Source organism: Mastigoproctus giganteus, chromosome 7 (genome assembly GCF_048544385.1).
Source record: "Mastigoproctus giganteus isolate SK-2022 chromosome 7, ASM4854438v1, whole genome shotgun sequence".
In the NCBI taxonomy this organism is placed as follows: Eukaryota; Metazoa; Arthropoda; class Arachnida; order Uropygi; family Thelyphonidae; genus Mastigoproctus; species Mastigoproctus giganteus.
The window spans coordinates 213,777,175-213,791,602 of NC_143581.1; the positions used below are offsets into that span (position 1 = coordinate 213,777,175).

General features: G+C 34.4%; 1 protein-coding gene across 2 annotated transcripts in view; it reads left to right on the top strand.

The window, feature by feature from the left end:
• The window catches only part of MICU1 (Mitochondrial calcium uptake 1), a 167,838-nt gene that overhangs the window by 131,380 nt on the left and 22,030 nt on the right, over window positions 1–14,428 (top strand). For both annotated transcript variants that reach the window (XM_090377428.1, XM_090377429.1), the window contains 2 exons: window positions 1,800–1,882; window positions 10,269–10,463. In XM_090377428.1, the coding sequence (XP_090233554.1) occupies window positions 1,800–1,882; window positions 10,269–10,463 (278 nt within the window). The remainder of the gene's footprint in view (window positions 1–1,799; window positions 1,883–10,268; window positions 10,464–14,428) is intronic.

A 14,428-nucleotide genomic window follows, 5' to 3' on the forward strand; every position in this document is an offset into this window, starting at 1 on the left:
TCTCTGTTAATACTGAAGGATATTACCACAGCAGTAGTAGAAGCCATTGAACTATCTGACTGGCTTGTTATTCAACTTCCGGATTAACTTCTACCACAAGAACATGCCCAGTGGAACTCTTTGCTATATAGCGGGACACTCCCGGAACTAACACTGCAAGTCTGCAACCCCTCTGAACAACAACAACCACAACTCCATCTTTTGGCACAAGAACCTTATTTATTTCCTTCTCATTTATTTATTTATTCAATTGATTGCAAGTTACAATCACCCCTTGTACAGAGGGGTTTGCATGCACGCATTTACATATCTCCGCCTATCTAATTTAAACCTGACCCAATCACGGTGTTATTCTTTAAATTCACTCTTCTTCCTTTGGTGGGAAAAACAATATTTTCCCCACACAACAAAACGCTTTCATCTTTTACCTCTGTATCATCTTTGAACTGCTCTATACTGACACCCTTTCCCAAAATGCCCTAAGTGTCTTATCCTCAAATAGTGGTGTAATAGAGGGATTAAATTATTGTTCAGAAGCTTTTAATTTTAACCCTTTCGCACCTGCCATGCCATTGTTTATCATATTCATTAAGTGCCCTACCAGGCCCACTCCCATTAATGGAAATATTTCCATTCTTACTTCCACACTCCTAGCTTACTTCGGAAATGCCTTACTTCTACACACTATACTAACTAAGAGAAATACATAAGATTTTACGTCTTACATGTTCGTGACATTTTCAGGTTTCCGTTGCATTTATATTGTGTATAACAATCCCTCTGTTACAAATTCTGTAATATTAATTATTTATTGTTTTATGTGAATAAATCATAAACAATTATTTTTTAAAAATTAATACCAAAAAAACTGGTATTTTTGAATCGATACTGGTATTTCAAATGCTGAAAAAAATTACCAGGATCCCGGAATCTCGGTATTGTAAGCCCTAATCCCAAGTGCTCCTCCCTATATTATAAGGAGTATGTCTGGGGTACACTCTACAAACTCTCATTTGTCTTCACACATTCTGTTGTCTTCAAATATTCCACTGCTTTAAAGCATATTGTTTTTTTGTTTTTTTTTAAGTAACAGCTCCTTATTTTTCCTTCCCTTCATCTTCTCAAACTTCGTTTGTTTGTTGATCACAAATGTTCAGAATGCTTTTTACAAAGCAGATTCATTATCATTTTCAATTATATTCTTTGAAATACCACAAAATTTCATCATTGCATATTTTTCCACCTGTAACTGGAAACGCAGTACTGCCAATTACCAAACCTGCCTTCTAAAAACAATCTGCAATTATCAATTATGGTGGAATCATGCTTCAGCCAAAAAATGCATGTTATTTGAAATAGAGAGCTTCTCTGATGGAAAGCAGTTTCTGCTTCATTTCTGATTTATCACTAGCCATGCTATACAGTAAGGATTCACTACTAAAACACTAAGTTAGAGATTCTTACCAACTGAAAACTTCTTGTTTGACAAAGAAGCTGAAGTTCACAATCATGTGTTTTGCTGAATACAGTTTTAATGATACGTATCTGTGATGCCAAGCACATATCAGAAGAGACATTAAACCTCATGATAGACTATTTATTAGAAAAACTGAACATCTTACTTGCAAAAAGTTTTAAATGTAAAATATTAGTCTTATAGACATTATAAGACATTATGATCAAACAGAAAAATTTGAAATCTTACATGTGGAAATGTAAACAAAAATTTCTTAGGCGAATTTTACCCTACATTGTTTAAAGTTAATATTGTTTCTAAATACAGTGTTCTTTATTTTCAGCATCAAAGAGACATTTTGAAATAGCTTTTCGGATGTTTGATTTAAATGGTGACGGGAATGTGGATTATGAAGAATTTGATAAGGTAACACACTGCTTAGTTTAGACTTCATTTAAAACTTTAAACTGCAGATACTGTAAGTAGAATTTTTGAAACATTGCAAGACATTATCGAAGTATGCATGCATATATACATTTTTTTTCGTGTGAGGGACCAAAGAAGTATGAACATACATACATCATATTTGAATAACATCTATACTGGGGATACCCTAGGGCACTCAGGGTGTCACGAAAAGTGAAACATCTAACTGCTGTTATATCTCCGAAACTAATAGACAAAAGTATAATAAATTTATACTTAATTTGTTGGGTATATAATGCTGTCAGTGGACGGAATTATATACCCAACAATTAGCAAAAATTATAGATTTTGATATTTAATATTTTTTTTTGATGTTGGTTACTTTCACTCTCAATAGCAGTGACATAACAAGTACAATGCATGAGCCCAAGAAAAAACTCAATTGTATGCTACAAGTGCAGTGACGCAATAAGTTGCATACAATTGAACAACAAAATTGTTGCGTCACCACAACAACACAACCACACTGCTCTACAAGGATATATAAATAGATTTCAAATCAGGTTTTTAGTTTTCGAGAGTTGAACAACTCTCTAAAGTAGCTACTTTGTTCAGTTACTTCACATTTGTCGAGCAGTGTGATTGTGTTGTTGGTCTATCCACCCATAACCTGTTTGAACCAGTTTCAAGCAGTATGAAGCAGAGTTATTGAGTGTCAGTGAGATGATGTCATTTGTTCTGAAGATCCTTTGCTCAGTTACTTAGCACTTGTCGAGCAGTGCGGTTGTGTTTCATTTAGTTAATAACGTCGTGTGAAATGATCCATGAAATAAAAAAAAATACAATTTAAGCTTAATAATATCAGTTTTATTTTATTCGGTATTTTCATTTCACATGATGTTATTCACATATCCACCTTTGGCTCCATGGAGCTAACGATTTTTTTTTTGTTTGTGTTTAGATGGTTTCTTCAACAGATCTGTTGAAGGAACCTTTTTTTTTTTTTTTTTTTTTCTGAATGTCTTCAATGGACTGAAAATGGGTTCTCTTGGAGTACACTTTTCAGTTTAGGGAAGAGAAAAGCTAATAAGGAGCTAGGTCTTACAAGTAGGGTGCATGTTCACACACAGTGATTTGTTTTTTAGTGAGAAACTTGCTAGCATTGCTTTGATGGAGTATCAGCCATCCTTCTGCAATTCAGGTCTCTTTCTTCGAATTTTTTCACCCAGCCCTTGTCAGAACTTCAGTGTAGTATACTTGATTGACAGTCTGATTTGGTGAGATATATTCAACCATAATAATTCCTTCATTATGAAATAAAACAAGAAGCATGGTTTTCATTTTTGATTTTGACATTCTTGTTTTTTTTTTGATCTTGGAGATTGTTTTATCTTCCATTGCATTGACTGTCTTTTAATTTCTGGGTTGTACTGAACAGCCAACTTTTATCCCAAGTAACTACAGTACTCAGAAAGTCTGGATGTTTTTCAGTGCATCTTCACAAACATGGAGTCTTGTTCTTTGATCTTCATTCCAAATTTTTGGCACCATCTTGGCATATTTTTTTCATGCCTAAATTTTTAGTTAAAATTTGTATAACTGTTTTTGTCCATATTGAGTTCTGATGAAACCATTTTAATCCTTAAACGATGATCACTTCTAATCAGTTTCTTTACCCAGTCCACATTCTCTCTCTTCCTTCTGAAAACCTTTTATGCCTTTCAAACAGACAAGCTCTTGACATAGTATCCTCCCCATAAACTTGATATAACAACTCATAACTTTCTTTCAGTTGGTGTTTTTTTTTTTTTAAGTTTGTTAAAAATTTGAGGTTGATTTGTTTTTCGATTCTTTTGTCTGTCATTTTTCTGGCCAACTGCAAAAACACAAGGTAATGCAATCCTGTCTTACTACAAAGCAAGTGTTGTTGGAATGTGACTTGGCAGATAACTAGGGAAATGTTCAAGGTCAACTACTGTGTTTTTGTTTCACAGGCTGAGTAGTTGACCTTGATGTGTATTGGCTGTGCGTGCAGTCTAGTTATTTGATAACCACACATATCAACAAACAAGACATGTTAAAGACTTATAATGTAATGTGTTTTACAATATAAAAATTTTATACGTTTGTATGAACTATTGCTTTGGATGTTCATCCAGCTCATGTTATTCAGTTTCAAACTGATGATGGCTCTGTAAATCACACAGTTATTTATTGAACCACTGATTTGAGTTAGCTGGATTCTTCAGGTAACGTATATAAAAAATACATAGACCATTGTTAATTGGGTGCTGTTCAGTTTAGCTGCCATAACAATGAACTTTTAAATTACTTTGGCCAGGTGGATTCACTAAAACATCTACACTTTCACTACATGGCTTAAGTTGCTAATGCATCATAAAAAAGTAAATCAAACCAAATCAGCTGTCTGACCAGGATAAATCAAGGAATATAACAGGGGGAGTTTTTTTATATATATATATATATAAGTTGTAACAACATAGTTCTAATTCCTTATTTTCCACAGTATGTGTTTGACACAGGATGGGTTACAAAAAGGAAAAAATATTTAAATTTTTTAATAGGTTTTGAATTATTAGTAAACTATATTTTTTATATATTGATACATTTGTCTTTTCTGCATGTTGTAACAAGATTGATTTCATTGTTATTTTTTGTTGTGCCTTCATGTCATAAATTAGTAATGGAATGGAATTCGCCTTGGAATCTCAATGGAATTATTAGACAGGTTAATAATTAAATTATTGACTAGTTTTGTAATATTTTAGCTAAATTTTGGAATGGGTCGCAGAAGCAGTGCCATCACCTACTCATCCTATTCTGTAATAGTATAGTCATATCTCAGATTTATGATTTAATGCTGTACTTGATAATTTTTTTGATCTCACAGCTTCAAGTTTAATTAGAAAGTTTTAAGCCTCACCAAATCTGATAATACATAAATAATTATTTATTGCATATACATTTTTTGCTAAATACTAATGAAACAAATTTCTTTTACTTGCAAAAAAAATTTCAACGTTATATAAAAAAGAATAACTAAAATATAAACTTCCAACTTAATGTAACCTTTCAAGATTATTAATCACTTTAATGAGATGGATTCAATTTCATATTTTCGATTAATAAATCACTAGGTGAAATGTTTGAAATGGCAGTTCTCACGTTTGCCTCTAAAGCTTGCATGAAAAGTTTGCCCTTTGCTTGTATTTCATTACTGGTAATGATGAAAATGTAGTTTTGTAAAGATATGTTGATGCAAAGGCAATTATGCTATCTAAGCACCTTTGGCGATTGACTGCCATTCTTGTCATTGCCTTATCAAAAAGTCTGCAAGTTCTCTTTCATTGAATTTCATTTCAAAGATTGAGTCTGATCTCAGCTCAATCACTTCTTGAGCAGACCACAAAAATAGTCATATTTTAACAAAGCAGCAAATGGTGTTCTTATCCAGTTGTACTCTTTGTTATCATTTAGATTCAGAAATTAGTTGTGGAAAAAACTCTAATTTGAAAATGTGACAAAATATAACACATGAGCATGTTTGTGTATCCTCTATTGAAACCTTTTGACAAAAGCTTATGTTGAAATTCTTTATGTTCACAATCAAGGATTAAAATATTGGTACCTTTCCCCAAAGAGAAAGATTCAGTTCACTTGTTTTTTCAAAAATATCCACCAAATATGAAGCAAAAATGCATCCACTTCTGATCATTAAAATGGCCAGCTAGATCCAGTCTTATACCACAAAGAAAATGGAGAAGCTCATCACTAAGTTTTATAACTCTATTCAAAACCTTTCCATGTGAAAGCTATTATATTTCAGTATGATATAGTAGTTTCATGGATAGACTTCAACTCTGCTTAAAATACTAAAAGGTCTTGATTGACATCACAGATTTTTACAAAATTGACTATAGACAGAACTGCTTTTGACATTTCATTGAGTTCACCAATTTTTTAAAAATAATGTAAACGTTCTCTATGTATAATGCAGTTAGTGTGTTTCACAACCTGGGCATACTTTCTCACTTCTGTCCATGAAAGGCCTGATGTAGCCAAGTGGTTAGGAGCTAGAGTGCAGTAGCACATGCTTTGAGTGGACTGTGGTTCAAGCCAGTGATACAATAGCCAGCTTACAATAAATCCTAAATTGTATTTAGGATTTATTGTAAGCTCCTTTGACCTGGGATTCTTGTTTATATGCTGGTTGTGCCAGAGTATAAACAAGAATCCCAAAGTCATGGCTTTGGCATTATCTGTACATACATCTGTGCATTTTAACAATTAAAATTCATTCTCTAAGAAGAACTCGACTTATGTAAATGAGTTCTTTTCAGAGATTGAATGGTTGTTGTCCCAGAAAGAGGCCTACAGAAGAATAAATACAAGAATCTCTGACCAACTTCAGAGGATATTCCTGAAAAGCACCCTATTTGGCAAGACTAATGTCCTATAGAAAATAGGGGGTTTAGGGGAAAAACTAATTATGTTGATACTGGTTGATGGAATAAGATATGTATAAACATACACATTTTCACTTTCAGCATTTACTGAATGTTTAGAGCATGAAAAATAAATGTTAATTTATGTTACTGTATAACAAATGTACCTTCAAAATATGTCTAGAAAATGTAAATATGTCTGAAACATGAAAATCTACAACCTGTCAAACTAATAGTCCATGACTGTCTCTAGTCAATCCATCAAACTGCAATCCATCCCCTTTTTAATCACATCATTTGAAGCAGCGGTCAACCTCAAAGGCTCAGCAGTTTTATCCTTTTATATTTTCATAGCTTCTCATATTTATTTTATTGCCACTTACAAGACAAGATTCTGTCCTATTATGTGAAACCTTTTGGATTTAACAATTAATAAAGCTACTTTGAAAGGCACCTTTAGAAATTGTGTTTTGTAAAAAAAAAAAAAAAATTGTTTGCCATTTGTTCTGCTGCTTTCCTTTCAAAGGTGGCTTATTTTGCTATTTATAGTGCATGTTATTTATGTGTGGATTCATTTTTCTGGGTCTTGTAGAGCCATTCAAGAGTTGGTTCAAGCAGATTACTCACGGTTTTTCTTGTTTATTAAAAGATGAGCCAATGAAACCATATTTTAAATAATCAGGATTATATTCAAGTTTTTCCATGTTGTATATTTTCTGTTGATATGGCTTTTCTTTTCTTACCATCAATTGATAATGTTGACATAGATTGCTCTGGTATAGTTGGAATCAATATTGTTGACACTTCTGTCAATTCTTTTATTTCTAGGATACTTTCTTTTGTTTTTACACTTACTATTTTTTCTTATTATCCACTCATCCATTTAAATTATACAGTCCAAATACCAGAAATGCCAACATAATATTTAAAAAAAAATTTTTTTGATTAATTCACTTTCAATAAAAACTTAATCTCTTGATCAACTGTGTGTTATTGAGTGAACCACTGACTGCTCTTGTGCAAAAAGTGCTGTTGCATGATAACTACATGACACTGGAGCCACTGAGGAGCATTGGCATTCTTGTGAACTGGAGATTTATTTAGTTTAGTTTTTTTTCAAAAAAACCACAGATATAAAATGAATTTTTTTAAATGCTCATAAGAAAGTCTTTAAACCTAATCTGATTTCACGATTATCTTTAATCATCGGTATTATGTAATTAAATGAAATGTTTTATATGTATTTATATCAGTATGTTTCTTAGTTCACCAGTGCAATAAGAATATGCTTATAGTACAGTAATACCCCGAAGTTACGCGATAGGTGGGTCCGACGAAAATCGCTTAAGTCGAATTCGCGTAAGTCGGGGTACAACTTTGCATATAAATACATATAAATTTTGTTTAATTGGGACCAAGGACTAACAAAAACACTAGTTTAAAAGAAAAATATTTAATAAAATTGCAGTTATTTATACATATTAATACAAATTATGTATTAAAAAAATAAATGAGTTACGTAAAAAAGTTATTTAGATGTCGATGGCTTCATAAAATCTAACAAATTCGTCTGACGACACAGCGCCTTCTTTTTTTCACGCAGAATTTCTTCGTAGCAAGCTAATGATTTTTTATTCCTTGCTTTGTAGCTATAACGCGTTCTTCGTTGGGGTCTGTTTTCTAAAATTTTTAAGCCCTTTTCAATTGAGCTGAGACCTTCTGTCAAGCTTGCAATTGTCATGTGCTTTTCTGGTGGAACTGGGTCTGAAGTGTCGGATAATTCAGTGACGTTTTGCTCACGCATCTCTATGAGCTCATTCATTGTCAGCTCCTCACTATGTGAATCCAACAGCTTGTTGACATCATCACCATTGACTTCCAAATCTAATTGCCTGGCAAGATTAACAACTTCTTCTATCATATGAGCGACATGATCAGTTTTTTGCGTTGTTTTCATCTCGTTTTTGAAAAAAAATGGACAAAGCTTCTTCCAGACACCATTCAATGTTTTTTTGTGAATTTCATCCCAAGATTCTTCAATGATTCTTACGGCATATAAAACATTGAATTGTTTCCAAAAGTCTTTAACAGATATCTCACTATTTTGTCTCATAGCTTCATTCAGACGTGCAAACAAACACCTCATGTAGTAGGCCTTGAATGTTTTGATGACTCCCTGGTCCATTGGTTGAAGCAAGCTGGTTGTGTTTGGAGGCAAAAACACAACTTTTACATGTCGGTCGAAATTAATTAGGGTGGCAGGAGGGTGACCGGGTGCATTGTTAATAAGAAGGATCAATTTAAATGGAATCTGTTTAGACTTGCAATAACGTTCGACTTCAGGTATGAAGTGGTGACCAAACCAGTCCTCAAAAACGGAAGCTGTCACCCAAGCTTTATGATTTGACTTCCAAATCACTGGTAAGCTAATTTTAGATATATTTTTTAAAACTCTTGGGTTTTCGGAGCGATATATTAAGAGAGGTTTTAACTTGCAGTCACCAGCTGCATTCCCGCCGACCATCATTGTCAGTCGGTCTTTGGAAACCTTAAAGCCTGGAAAGTTTTTTTATTCGTGAAAACAATGTAATTTCCGACAAAAGTTGAGCACGAATTCGAACGCACACATATAAATATGACAGTTGGAATGCAAATTCTTGTATATGTGTGCAGCTCATGCTGCAGCAAAGTTGAATTTTGTTCATCTTTCGCTCTCACTCTCCACCGTCGCACCGTATATCGATAGCATATGAAAAACGACCTTGAAGATAGCGGGCGGCAGTGTTGCCAAACGAAAAAATCAAGAACCGCGTAACTCCGAGTTCACGTAAGTCGGGGTAGCGTAAGTTGGGGTATTACTGTATATTTTTTCTGTTATAATCAATCAGCAGATTTTCGTTTTGTCGGTTTTTTTTTTTTTTTTTCCGTTACAAGTTTAATTTTTTTTTGGATTAATAATAAAAAAAAAAAAATTTTTTTTTTTTAATACTTAAATATCAGTTTGAGAAGTACTGATTTCGTATGTTCCCAAAAGTTGGCCATAAAGTTAATTTCATACACTGAGCTCATTATAACATGAACTCAACTTGTTTGTATGAATTAGGGTTATGTTACTGGAGTTTGAGGCTTGGACCTATTTTATAATATATATTTAAACCTTTTGTTTTTTTTTCCTTCATTTTTATTTTTTATTTTTATTTTACAATCAATAAGTGGATGTCAAATAACATAGTATTAAACATTTAAACTATCAAAAATATTAAAAATAAATAAGCGAAATCATTAAAATCTAGACAAGTGCAACTAATGTACCGTGAGTGACTCCGAAAAAAAAACCAAAACAAAAAAAAAAAAAAAAAACCATGCTACCCAATGATATACATGACTTAAAACATGGATTTTGACAAATTGAACACTTGAAATGCAAAACTGTCACTTCCAGTTACATAACATCCTCCGCCAGTTCCCTCACACAATTACACAACGATTGTTAGTTGGTAGCTTTGACTTAATATAAATAATCTGGGTTTACTTTTAAAATGAATGCCTTGTAATTTGTTTCTCTAATGTGTTAGTGATATTCTATATCAGAGTAGTCCATTAGATGAAAAGTTTATCAATTTTCCATATAAATCAACGTTTCTTTTGTCTCTAGTGGGTGGAAGCTGTAAACTTTTTATCCTTCTTTTTAATATAGATTTTATATTAATTTATTATCAATAATCAGTTAATCTGAAATACTTCAAGATTCTGTGTGTTAGTTATATGGAATAAAAAAAAAAGTATATATTTTAGTTTTAGGTTTTAGTTTTTATATTTTTGTCATCTTCTGTGATAAAGTAACTTTTATGTTATATAAATTTTTATTTATTTATTATTATTATTTTTTTTTTTTTTTCAATTTTGCATTTAATTTTTAGGTTCAGACAATAATTAGGAATCAGACTAGTGTTGGAATGCGTCACCGTGACCACATAAACACAGGAAATATTTACAAGGGCTTTAGTAGTGCTTTAGCCACGTTTTTCTTTGGGGAGATCTTGGACAAGAAGCTTACAATTGAAAAATTTTTGGAATTTCAAAAGCAACTCCAAACTGAGATTCTCACTTTAGAGGTGAGTTATAATTTGTTGTCATTCAGTGTATATGCCAAGTATTAAAAACAACTTATTTTCTTCATTTGTTGCATTTCAATTCATTTATAATTGTACATTAGTCATGATTTGCTATATTAATACAATGCATGGCATTAAATAATGAGGCTGTTGCAATAAAATAAATATAATGATATATTTCATATATTACAAGTTATCTCCTTCAAAATAATTGCCTTGGTCTTGCATACACTGTTCCATATATTTCTTTCAAGCACAGAAACATTTCTTGAATTCATCTTCTGTAAGCCTTTTAACGCTTCAGTTGTTGAATGTCATATCAAGGGGATGGACCTGTCCACAGAGGAATCACTATCCTTATGGGTAACCGTACTCCATTTCAAAACCCTCACCACTGACCACTAACATACATAGCGATACATCTCACAGTAGGGGTCCTTCTATCTGCTCAATCTATTTGCCACCTGGGTACAACATCCCCCAGGCAGACCTTAATGATATCATTAATCAGTTGCCCCTCTTTTGTATTACTAGGAGATTTTGATGTACGTAGTGCTCTGTGGGGTAGCACTGACATCAATAGAAGAGGTCGGATTATAGAGCATATGCTTGAAAACAACAACCTTACCCTCCTAATTGCTGGCTCTAATACCTTTTTCCTCATGCCTATCCTTATGTTTACTGCCATTGATCTTTTCATCTGCTTCACTTCCCTCCACTCGATGTGTACATGGGAGGTTGAAGAAAACCTTTATGATAGTGATCGCTTCCTGGTGATATCCATCCCTTGTAATGGGAGACCATGCCATCCATCTAGGATAATATTTTGGAATATCAGTCAACTGACTGGAATGCCTTTAAACATCTGGCAACATTTAATACCACCGCAGTCAGTTAGAAGCCGATTAATGATGATGATGATGCTGCTGTTGTTGTTGTTGTTGTTTGGTTTTTAGGAGCATTAGCAACTAAGGCCATATTGCTCCGGGGATACGTGGTGGTCCTTCCCTAACCTTTGCACATCCTCCGTATTTGGTGGTCATGGGCTCGAACCCCGGTCTAATCAAGAAGCGTGTGCTATGCACTGCTGCTCCTGGCTACTGAGGCACTGATTGATGATGCAGTCAAGTATATATCACAGAAAGTATTGTCCAAACAGTGGCATTGCAATTCTCAATACATCAACTTAGTTTTCACCATTTCCAAAACCATGACAGAATGCATAATGCACAGCAGCAAGAAAGGCATGGAGGATATTTTGTCGATATCCTACCACAGCAAATCTAATAGTCTTCAAACGTGCATGTGTCAAAGCAAGTACATTAAACGTCAGTTAGAAGGAGTCTTAGATTGATTTCACATCTTCCATCTGCTGGTGGCAACACCAAAAGTTGTCCAGGATAAAGTTCAGAAAATAATTAACAAATACATATCACACTCTTCATCAATCCTAAAGAATAATGGATGCAACTGCGAGTAATCCTGGGGCAAGCATTTGCTAAAATGTCTGCCAAAATATCTTTACAGCCCTGAGTTTCTGGCCCTCAAGTAAAAATCTGGAAAACAGCAACTGAAGCTGTTCTCAGATGGCTCTGAAGCTTACAATCAGCCTTTTAAACAATGGGAACCGAAAGCAGCACACTCTCTCTCTCTCTCTCTCTCTCTCTCTCTCTCTCTCTCTCTCTCTCTCTCTCTCTCTCTCTCTCTCTATTCCAGGCAAGTGCAGTTCCATCAGGCCAGATGACATCCATTATGAGATGATTGAACATCTTTTGTCAGAATCTGTAGATTGTCTGCTCTGTCTCTACAACAGAATCTATCTTGAAGAGCAGTTTCTGGATGCTTGCCACAAGGCATAGTACTTAACTTTCTAAATCAGGAAAGGATCCAAAAATATCAAATAATTATTGTCCTATAGCTCTGACTAGCTGCTTGTACAAGAACCTGGAAAGAATGGTCAGCCCGACGTATGTTATTTAGAAGCTACGGACCTCCTTTCCAGGAAACAGTGTGGCAAAGTTAATCATTAAGGTTAACACTCGATCATTTAATCTGACTGGAAATGTCCATTTGTGATGGTTTCCTGAAACATGAGCACTAGGTGTTGGTTTTCTTTGATATTGAAAAAGTATGTGACACAGCTTGGAGATTTGGAATTTTAAGATATTTACAAATTTAGTCTTAGGCCACACATTGCTATTTTTATTAAAAATCAAACATTCCAAGTTAGTGTAGGATCATCTCTCTCTCTCTCTCTCTGCCATTTTGCCAAGTGGAGGGAGTTCCTCAAGGATTAATCCTAAGTGTAACACTTTTTGATATCAGATTTAATTATATTACCGAAAAGCTTCCCCCCAGCTGCTAACAGTGCTCTCTTTGTTGATGACTTTAGCATCTTTTCACAGTCATGCAACATAGGGTTTTTGAAAGGCAGTTGCAGCATGCCATTGACTGTGTCAACCCTCGGGCAATGAATAATGGGTTTAGGTTTTCATCCCAGAAGACTGTTTGCATCCACTTTTGCTAGAAGTGGAACCTTCAGCATAACTAAAGCTTGGACAAAACACTATTTCAATAGTACATGAAACAAAATTCCTAGGACTTGTATTCGATAAAAGGTTGACATTTTTACAACACATCTGTCAACTTCGAAAAAAATGCACAAAGGACCTATACATATTATGACTTGATGATGGCTATATCCTCCAAAAAGTGGGTGCAGATCGTTGCATGTTACTTCAACTTTATTATGCACATATACATTCTAAATCAGATTATGAGTCAGGTGTATGCATCAGCTTGAAACAGCCTACTGCACAGTGGCTTGACCCAGTCCACCATCAGACCATATTGCTACTGGAGCATTCCGAAGAGCTCTGGTCTAGAGGTTATATGTTGAAGCAACCGACCCATGCTTATTATTTTGATGAAAATAATTGTCATTATGGTACACCTCTAAACTAAAATCCCTGCCAGACGACTCTGATCTCAAGCCATTAGCGAAGACACACAAGAAGTCAGAGCATTCGGCTTAGTGGGCAGCATAGGGTTGTTAGTAGAGAGAATTTGAAGTGGTGGCCTTTCTCCAGTTTTTAACAGAGAAGTTGCATGATGGTATTTGAGCATGCCAGGTTAATGCTAATTAACTTGATGACTCAGCTACATTGTCTACCATGAGGTTCAATTCTCTTAGTAAATCTTGCATATGCATACTAAAGGAACAATAAGCAATCTTGCGGCTATTATAGAGGTTTTCCCAATGTAGCTCAAAAAGAGATGCCCATGTGGGATGGTCTGGCAGGTTACTTGCATGGTATGTCAACATCCAAGTAATCTGCAAGTATTAACTTTGGGCCACATTAAAATCCACAATTACCAAAGGTGTATGCCGACTTTTCAGTATACTAATGGTTTTAGCAAGGATGAGACACACTTCTCGTCTCCTTTTCCCCCAGGTCCATCAGATGTTACATTCTCTTTCTGAATGTTCATTCGACTTCCGTTTCTGCTGGATCCCAAGCTACATTAAGATTGAGGGTAACGAACTGGCTAATACTGCAGCTAGGTCACCATAACCTCAATATGTCCATAATTTATTAGTTCCCTATACAATCAGGCAAGTAATATGCAATAGATTACTTTCCCAGTGGCAACAATCTTGGCAGGACAGGTCACAAACAAGCTATATCAGATAAAGCCTAATCAAATATGGCAGTCTAGCCTACACAGGAACTGCAGAGAGGAAGTTGTTCTTGCTCATCTCTGCGTAGGACACAGTCTTCTCATGCATTCATTCTTCTTGGGAGCAAATGACTCTCCTCTGTGTGAGCACTGTTAACACCTTTATAACCATAACATATTTTATCCAAGTATCCACATTATAGACATGAACATATTTTATATTTTACTGCTTTTAGTCATCTGACTGAGCCTTATACAGTCAGTTTTTATCTGACCATGTGTCA